This window comes from Oncorhynchus keta, unplaced genomic scaffold (assembly GCF_023373465.1).
Source record: "Oncorhynchus keta strain PuntledgeMale-10-30-2019 unplaced genomic scaffold, Oket_V2 Un_contig_9092_pilon_pilon, whole genome shotgun sequence".
NCBI lineage: Eukaryota > Metazoa > Chordata > Actinopteri > Salmoniformes > Salmonidae > Oncorhynchus > Oncorhynchus keta.
The window spans coordinates 61,236-71,543 of NW_026290381.1; the positions used below are offsets into that span (position 1 = coordinate 61,236).

The following is a 10,308-nucleotide window of genomic DNA, read 5'->3' on the forward strand; positions in this document are numbered from 1 at the left end:
TTGTCCCTCGTGGCGTCCTATGACATTAACATCTAATCCGTTGATGACCCTAAACAGCGTCCTCCAGCTTCACCCCATACTTTTACACAGGACATTCAGCACTTTCAGAGATGAGCCACACCCCCAAAGGTGTTCGTTGTCCCAGAACAGACATATTTCAAACAGGTAAACAGTAATTTCTCAGACTTGTGTGGTGCAACAACATGTTTACACAGAAATACAGAAGAGCAACTGAGTTGTCAATCGATCTTTATTTAAATGCTCGTTTATCTGACACCAGAGATTCAGTGGATGATGTTTCTCCGTTTGGTTTTCTAATCGTCCAGAGTTTCTGTCAAAAAGAGAGAGAGAGAGGACACATCTAGTGATCACACCTTTGTTCTATTTTGACAACCTTTGAAAACAAAATACAAAATGGGAGGAAATTAATACAAAATAATAACTAATAAAAAATAAATAAAAACTTTGCCTCAGAAAAATAAAGGAAATATTGTTTGCTACCAACCACATTTGTAGAGTTTGTTAATCTTAATTTTGTCCAGTTGACTGAGACCGGTTCTCTGTCCCAGATGGGTGTCGTGGTTCTTCCTCTTAGGTTTGATGGTAGCATCTCCATCTTCTGAATAAGAATACCTGCATTTACACAAACAACATTGTGAGACTTTCTTCACATATAATTCCATGTGTGTGTGTGTGTGTGTGTGTGTGTGTGTGTGTATGTATGTGTGTGTGTGTGTGTGTATGTGTCTGTGTATGTGTGTGTGTATGTGTATGTGTATGTGTCTGTGTGTGTGTGTGTGTGTGTGTATGTATGTGTGTGTGTATGTGTCTGTGTATGTGTGTGTGTATGTGTCTGTGTATCTGTGTGTGTATGTGTCTGTGTATCTGTGTGTGTGTCTGTGTATCTGTATGTGTGTGTGTGTGTGTGTATGTATCTGTGTGTGTGTGTGTGTGTGTATGTGTATGTGTATGTGTCTGTGTGTGTGTGTGTGTGTGTATGTGTGTGTGTGTGTGTATGTATGTGTGTGTGTATGTGTCTGTGTATCTGTGTGTGTATGTGTATCTGTGTGTGTGTCTGTGTGTGTGTGTGTGTGTGTGTGTGTGTGTGTGTGTGTGTGTGTGTGTGTGTGTGTGTGTGTGTGTGTGTGTGTGTGTGTGTGTGTGTGTGTGTGTGTGTGTGTGTGTGTGTGTCCTAGCTACATACATCCCAAAGTGCATGATGGAGTCGTAGTCATAGGGAACGTCCAGAGAGTTGGTTTTGAACTTCTCAAAGTTCCGTACGCGATCTGTTGATGGACGACACACATCAGTTGGTTGAATATACTGAAGGAACATTACATTGACCCCAAACCATAGTGTCAACACCTTGTCTGGCTCACCCTTCCAGATGTTCTCCCACAGGACAGTGACATAGTTGTCGCGGTCGATGCGGGAATGTTCGTGCACGAAGCCCAGGGCGTGCATGAGTTCGTGGGAGGCCACGCCAGACAACATACAGTTAGGAGACTGTAGAGATAAAGTCTGTCTGCCACCACGCTGCCCTAGGTACGACCAACACCTAAACAACAACAACAACAACAACAGTGCACACTGTTCCTTATCGAAAAGGGGAGACAAGGGCCGTCCGTAATGACACCTTATTCTCTACATAGTGTTACTGTGTCATGTTTCCTCTACATAGTGTTACTGTGTCATGTTTCCTCTACATAGTGTTACTCTGTGTCATGTTTCCTCTACATAGTGTTACTCTGTGTCATGTTTCCTCTACATAGTGTTACTGTGTCATGTTTCCTCTACATAGTGTTACTCTGTGTCATGTTTCCTCTACATAGTGTTACTCTGTGTCATGTTTCCTCTACATAGTGTTACTATGTCATGTTTCCTCTACATAGTGTTACTCTGTGTCATGTTTCCTCTACATAGTGTTACTGTGTCATGTTTCCTCTACATAGTGTTACTGTGTCATGTTTCCTCTACATAGTGTTACTCTGTGTCATGTTTCCTCTACATAGTGTTACTCTGTGTCATGTTTCCTCTACATAGTGTTACTGTGTCATGTTTCCTCTACATAGTGTTACTCTGTGTCATGTTTCCTCTACATAGTGTTACTCTGTGTCATGTTTCCTCTACATAGTGTTACTCTGTGTCATGTTTCCCCTACATAGTGTTACTCTGTGTCATGTTTCCCCTACATAGTGTTACTCTGTGTCATGTTTCCCCCTACATAGTGTTACTCTGTGTCATGTTTCCTCTACATAGTGTTACTGTGTCATGTTTCCTCTACATAGTGTTACTCTGTGTCATGTTTCCCCTACATAGTGTTACTCTGTGTCATGTTTCCTCTACATAGTGTTACTCTGTGTCATGTTTCCCCTACATAGTGTTACTCTGTGTCATGTTTCCCCTACATAGTGTTACTCTGTGTCATGTTTCCTCTACATAGTGTTACTCTGTGTCATGTTTCCCCTACATAGTGTTACTGTGTCATGTTTCCTCTACATAGTGTTACTCTGTGTCATGTTTCCTCTACATAGTGTTACTCTGTGTCATGTTTCCTCTACATAGTGTTACTATGTCATGTTTCCCCTACATAGTGTTACTCTGTGTCATGTTTCCTCTACTGAGGTCAGAAGTAGTGGGCTATGGGCCCTGGTCTAAAGTAGTGCACTACACAGGGAATAAGGTATCATTTGGGACACAACTACGGAATCAGACAATCCCATCATCAACAAAATCCAAAGTGGTTCTCTCTCACCCTGACTTAGGCTGAATATCCAGGTAGTCCCTCTGGTGTGTCCATGGAACAAAACGCACACAGGTACCTCGCTCCATGTTCTCCATACCAGACTTTATTATCCTCTGATCTAGATCACCTGTGGAGAGAAACGCATCCAAGAAGAAGACTGAGAGGGAAAAGAAGTTAAATCAGTCAACTAAATATGACTATTGTGTAAATGTTTCCCCTCCATATAGTAGATATACAGATTCCACCAGCCCATATAGTAGATATACAGATTCCACCAGCCCATATAGTAGATATACAGATTCCACCAGCCCATATAGTAGATATACAGATTCCACCAGCCCATATAGTAGATATACAGATTCCACCAGCCCATATAGTAGATATACAGATTCCACCAGCCCATATAGTAGATATACAGATTCCACCAGCCCATATAGTATATATACAGATTCCACCAGCCCATATAGTAGATATACAGATTCCACCAGCCCATATAGTAGATATACAGATTCCACCAGCCCATATAGTATATATACAGATTCCACCAGCCCATATAGTAGATATACAGATTCCACCAGCCCATATAGTAGATATACAGATTCCACCAGCCCATATAGTAGATATACAGATTCCACCAGCCCATATAGTAGATATACAGATTCCACCAGCCCATATAGTAGATATACAGATTCCACCAGCCCATATAGTAGATATACAGATTCCACCAGCCCATATAGAAGATATACAGATTCCACCAGCCCATATAGTAGATATACAGATTCCACCAGCCCATATAGTAGATATACAGATTCCACCAGCCCATATAGTAGATATACAGATTCCACCAGCCCATATAGAAGATATACAGATTCCACCAGCCCATATAGAAGATATACAGATTCCACCAGCCCATATAGTAGATATACAGATTCCACCAGCCCATATAGAAGATATACAGATTCCACCAGCCCATATAGTAGATATACAGATTCCACCAGCCCATATAGAAGATATACAGATTCCACCAGCCCATATAGTAGATATACAGATTCCACCAGCCCATATAGTAGATATACAGATTCCACCAGCCCATATAGTAGATATACAGATTCCACCAGCCCATATAGTAGATATACAGATTCCACCAGCCCATATAGTAGATATACAGATTCCACCAGCCCATATAGTAGATATACAGATTCCACCAGCCCATATAGAAGATATACAGATTCCACCAGCCCATATAGTAGATATACAGATTCCACCAGCCCATATAGAAGATATACAGATTCCACCAGCCCATATAGTAGATATACAGATTCCACCAGCCCATATAGTAGATATACAGATTCCACCAGCCCATATAGTAGATATACAGATTCCACCAGCCCATATAGTAGATATACAGATTCCACCAGCCCATATAGAAGATATACAGATTCCACCAGCCCATATAGTAGATATACAGATTCCACCAGCCCATATAGTAGATATACAGATTCCACCAGCCCATATAGTAGATATACAGATTCCACCAGCCCATATAGTAGATATACAGATTCCACCAGCCCATATAGAAGATATACAGATTCCACCAGCCCATATAGTAGATATACAGATTCCACCAGCCCATATAGTAGATATACAGATTCCACCAGCCCATATAGTAGATATACAGATTCCACCAGCCCATATAGTAGATATACAGATTCCACCAGCCCATATAGTAGATATACAGATTCCACCAGCCCATATAGTAGATATACAGATTCCACCAGCCCATATAGTAGATATACAGATTCCACCAGCCCATATAGTAGATATACAGATTCCACCAGCCCATATAGTAGATATACAGATTCCACCAGCCCATATAGAAGATATACAGATTCCACCAGCCCATATAGTAGATATACAGATTCCACCAGCCCATATAGTAGATATACAGATTCCACCAGCCCATATAGAAGATATACAGATTCCACCAGCCCATATAGTAGATATACAGATTCCACCAGCCCATATAGTAGATATACAGATTCCACCAGCCCATATAGTAGATATACAGATTCCACCAGCCCATATAGTAGATATACAGATTCCACCAGCCCATATAGTAGATATACAGATTCCACCAGCCCATATAGTAGATATACAGATTCCACCAGCCCATATAGTAGATATACAGATTCCACCAGCCCATATAGTAGATATACAGATTCCACCAGCCCATATAGTAGATATACAGATTCCACCAGCCCATATAGAAGATATACAGATTCCACCAGCCCATATAGTAGATATACAGATTCCACCAGCCCATATAGTAGATATACAGATTCCACCAGCCCATATAGTAGATATACAGATTCCACCAGCCCATATAGTAGATATACAGATTCCACCAGCCCATATAGAAGATATACAGATTCCACCAGCCCATATAGAAGATATACAGATTCCACCAGCCCATATAGAAGATATACAGATTCCACCAGCCCATATAGTAGATATACAGATTCCACCAGCCCATATAGTAGATATACAGATTCCACCAGCCCATATAGAAGATATACAGATTCCACCAGCCCATATAGTAGATATACAGATTCCACCAGCCCATATAGTAGATATACAGATTCCACCAGCCCATATAGAAGATATACAGGTGAAGTCGGGAAGTTTACATACACCTCAGCCAAATACATTTATACTCAGTTTTTACATTTAATCCTAGTAACAATTCCCTGATTTATGTCAGTTAGGATCACCACTTTATTGTATTAATGTGAAATGTCAGAATAATAGTAGCGAGAATTATTTATTTCAGGTTTTATTTATTTCATCACATTCCCACTGGGACAGAAGTTTACATACTCTCATTTAGTATTTGGTAGCATTGCCTTTAAATTGTTTAACTTGGGTCAAACGTTTCGGGTAGCCTTCCACAAGCTTCCCACAATAAGTTGGGTGAAATTTGTCTCATGTGTCCCACCCAACTGATTGTGGGAAGCTTGTGGAAGGCTACCCAAAACGTTTAACTAAATGAGTGTATGTAAACTTCCTATTTCAACCGTATATATACAACATATTAGTGGAAAGGTACAGGACCAACGACCCATATCTGAAACCCTGCTGGTAACTTACTGTAGTCCAGTGACAGCCTGTATGAGATGTAGACCCATATCTGAAACCCTGCTGGTAACTTACTGTAGTCCAATGACAGCCTGTATGAGATGTAGACCCATATCTGAAACCCTGCTGGTAACTTACTGTAGTCCAATGACAGCCTGTATGAGATGTAGACCCATATCTGAAACCCTGCTGGTAACTTACTGTAGTCCAGTGACAGCCTGTATGAGATGTAGACCCATATCTGAAACCCTGCTGGTAACTTACTGTAGTCCAGTGACAGCCTGTATGAGATGTAGACCCATATCTGAAACCCTGCTGCTAACTTACTGTAGTCCAATGACAGCCTGTATGAGATGTAGACCCATATCTGAAACCCTGCTGGTAACTTACTGTAGTCCAGTGACAGCCTGTATGAGATGTAGACCCATATCTGAAACCCTGCTGGTAACTTACTGTAGTCCAGTGACAGCCTGTATGAGATGTAGACTCATATCTGAAACCCTGCTGGTAACTTACTGTAGTCCAATGACAGCCTGTATGAGATGTAGACCCATATCTGAAACCCTGCTGGTAACTTACTGTAGTCCAGTGACAGCCTGTATGAGATGTAGACCCATATCTGAAACCCTGCTGGTAACTTACTGTAGTCCAATGACAGCCTGTATGAGATGTAGACCCATATCTGAAACCCTGCTGGTAACTTACTGTAGTCCAATGACAGCCTGTATGAGATGTAGACCCATATCTGAAACCCTGCTGGTAACTTACTGTAGTCCAGTGACAGCCTGTATGAGATGTAGACCCATATCTGAAACCCTGCTGCTAACTTACTGTAGTCCAATGACAGCCTGTATGAGATGTAGACCCATATCTGAAACCCTGCTGGTAACTTACTGTAGTCCAGTGACAGCCTGTATGAGATGTAGACCCATATCTGAAACCCTGCTGGTAACTTACTGTAGTCCAGTGACAGCCTGTATGCGATGTAGACCCATATCTGAAACCCTGCTGGTAACTTACTGTAGTCCAATGACAGCCTGTATGAGATGTAGACCCATATCTGAAACCCTGCTGGTAACTTACTGTAGTCCAGTGACAGCCTGTATGAGATGTAGACCCATATCTGAAACCCTGCTGGTAACTTACTGTAGTCCAGTGACAGCCTGTATGAGATGTAGACCCATATCTGAAACCCTGCTGCTAACTTACTGTAGTCCAGTGACAGCCTGTATGAGATGTAGACCCATATCTGAAACCCTGCTGATGTAACTTACTGTAGTCCAGTGACAGCCTGTATGAGATGTAGACCCATATCTGAAACCCTGCTGGTAACTTACTGTAGTCCAATGACAGCCTGTATGAGATGTAGACCCATATCTGAAACCCTGCTGGTAACTTACTGTAGTCCAGTGACAGCCTGTATGAGATGTAGACCCATATCTGAAACCCTGCTGGTAACTTACTGTAGTCCAGTAACAGCCTGTATGAGATGTAGACCCATATCTGAAACCCTGCTGGTAACTTACTGTAGTCCAGTGACAGCCTGTATGAGATGTAGACCCATATCTGAAACCCTGCTGGTAACTTACTGTAGTCCAGTGACAGCCTGTATGAGATGTAGACCCATATCTGAAACCCTGCTGGTAACTTACTGTAGTCCAGTGACAGCCTGTATGAGATGTAGACCCATATCTGAAACCCTGCTGGTAACTTACTGTAGTCCAGTGACAGCCTGTATGAGATGTAGACCCATATCTGAAACCCTGCTGGTAACTTACTGTAGTCCAGTGACAGCCTGTATGAGATGTAGACCCATATCTGAAACCCTGCTGGTAACTTACTGTAGTCCAGTGACAGCCTGTATGAGATGTAGACCCATATCTGAAACCCTGCTGGTAACTTACTGTAGTCCAGTGACAGCCTGTATGAGATGTAGACCCATATCTGAAACCCTGCTGGTAACTTACTGTAGTCCAGTGACAGCCTGTATGAGATGTAGACCCATATCTGAAACCCTGCTGGTAACTTACTGTAGTCCAGTGACAGCCTGTATGAGATGTAGACCCATATCTGAAACCCTGCTGGTAACTTACTGTAGTCCAGTGACAGCCTGTATGAGATGTAGACCCATATCTGAAACCCTGCTGGTAACTTACTGTAGTCCAGTGACAGCCTGTATGAGATGTAGACCCATATCTGAAACCCTGCTGGTAACTTACTGTAGTCCAGTGACAGCCTGTATGAGATGTAGACCCATATCTGAAACCCTGCTGGTAACTTACTGTAGTCCAGTGACAGCCTGTATGAGATGTAGACCCATATCTGAAACCCTGCTGGTAACTTACTGTAGTCCAGTGACAGCCTGTATGAGATGTAGACCCATATCTGAAACCCTGCTGGTAACTTACTGTAGTCCAGTGACAGCCTGTATGAGATGTAGACCCATATCTGAAACCCTGCTGGTAACTTACTGTAGTCCAGTGACAGCCTGTATGAGATGTAGACCCATATCTGAAACCCTGCTGGTAACTTACTGTAGTCCAGTGACAGCCTGTATGAGATGTAGACCCATATCTGAAACCCTGCTGGTAACTTACTGTAGTCCAGTGACAGCCTGTATGAGATGTAGACCCATATCTGAAACCCTGCTGGTAACTTACTGTAGTCCAGTGACAGCCTGTATGAGATGTAGACCCATATCTGAAACCCTGCTGGTAACTTACTGTAGTCCAGTGACAGCCTGTATGAGATGTAGACCCATATCTGAAACCCTGCTGGTAACTTACTGTAGTCCAGTGACAGCCTGTATGAGATGTAGACCCATATCTGAAACCCTGCTGGTAACTTACTGTAGTCCAGTGACAGCCTGTATGAGATGTAGACCCATATCTGAAACCCTGCTGGTAACTTACTGTAGTCCAGTGACAGCCTGTATGAGATGTAGACCCATATCTGAAACCCTGCTGGTAACTTACTGTAGTCCAGTGACAGCCTGTATGAGATGTAGACCCATATCTGAAACCCTGCTGGTAACTTACTGTAGTCCAATGACAGCCTGTATGAGATGTAGACCCATATCTGAAACCCTGCTGGTAACTTACTGTAGTCCAGTGACAGCCTGTATGAGATGTAGACCCATATCTGAAACCCTGCTGGTAACTTACTGTAGTCCAGTGACAGCCTGTATGCGATGTAGACCCATATCTGAAACCCTGCTGGTAACTTACTGTAGTCCAATGACAGCCTGTATGAGATGTAGACCCATATCTGAAACCCTGCTGGTAACTTACTGTAGTCCAGTGACAGCCTGTATGAGATGTAGACCCATATCTGAAACCCTGCTGGTAACTTACTGTAGTCCAGTGACAGCCTGTATGCGATGTAGACCCATATCTGAAACCCTGCTGCTAACTTACTGTAGTCCAGTGACAGCCTGTATGAGATGTAGACCCATATCTGAAACCCTGCTGGTAACTTACTGTAGTCCAATGACAGCCTGTATGAGATGTAGACCCATATCTGAAACCCTGCTGGTAACTTACTGTAGTCCAGTGACAGCCTGTATGAGATGTAGACCCATATCTGAAACCCTGCTGGTAACTTACTGTAGTCCAGTGACAGCCTGTATGAGATGTAGACCCATATCTGAAACCCTGCTGGTAACTTACTGTAGTCCAGTGACAGCCTGTATGAGATGTAGACCCATATCTGAAACCCTGCTGGTAACTTACTGTAGTCCAGTGACAGCCTGTATGCGATGTAGACATGTCCGTCCACCGACTTGGACCACAGACAACTGCGTGCGAAACAGACCTTAGAGCGCCTCCCGGTAGTCACAGCGATATCTCCATCCCTGAAACTAGTGCCGTCTGGAACCTGGGCAGCTGAGGATGGCAGAGACACAACACGGGACATAGGAGCCATCCATTAAGGTGTTTTATCCATATTTTAGAACAAGGCTGTAATGTAACAAAATGTGGAAACAGTTAGGGGTCTGAATACTTTCTGAATGCACTTTAAGACAGGAGAATTACTCCAGATATAACAGACTGACCCCAGCCCCCAGCACATAGACTATTGCAGGGGGGGTTTAAGGGGACACTGTGGTCCCAGGATATAACCCCACCCACTTTGCCAAAGCACAGCTCCCACACCATGAGCTGGATATCAACAGACCACCATCTGACTACCCTGAGACCAGGCTGAGTCTAGTCCCCACACCACTAGATGGATATCAACAGACCACCATCTGACTACCCTGAGACCAGGCTGAGTCTAGTCCCCACACCACTAGATGGATATCAACAGACCACCATCTGACTACCCTGAGACCAGGCTGAGTCTAGTCCCCACACCACTAGATGGATATCAACAGACCACCATCTGACTACCCTGAGACCAGGCTGAGTCTAGTCCCAACACCACTA

General features: G+C 43.1%; 1 protein-coding gene across 1 annotated transcript; it reads right to left on the minus strand.

Annotated features, from left to right (window-relative positions):
* Positions 1 to 235: 235 nt before the first annotated feature.
* Positions 236 to 9,765, minus strand: LOC127927030 (hatching enzyme 1.2-like; the record flags this gene model as incomplete). Its single annotated transcript, XM_052512680.1, has 6 exons — positions 236 to 331; positions 506 to 633; positions 1,205 to 1,286; positions 1,380 to 1,558; positions 2,756 to 2,873; positions 9,613 to 9,765. Coding segments are annotated over 6 exons (677 nt in total), but the record flags the coding sequence as incomplete, so codon positions are not given.
* Positions 9,766 to 10,308: the final 543 nt, after the last annotated feature.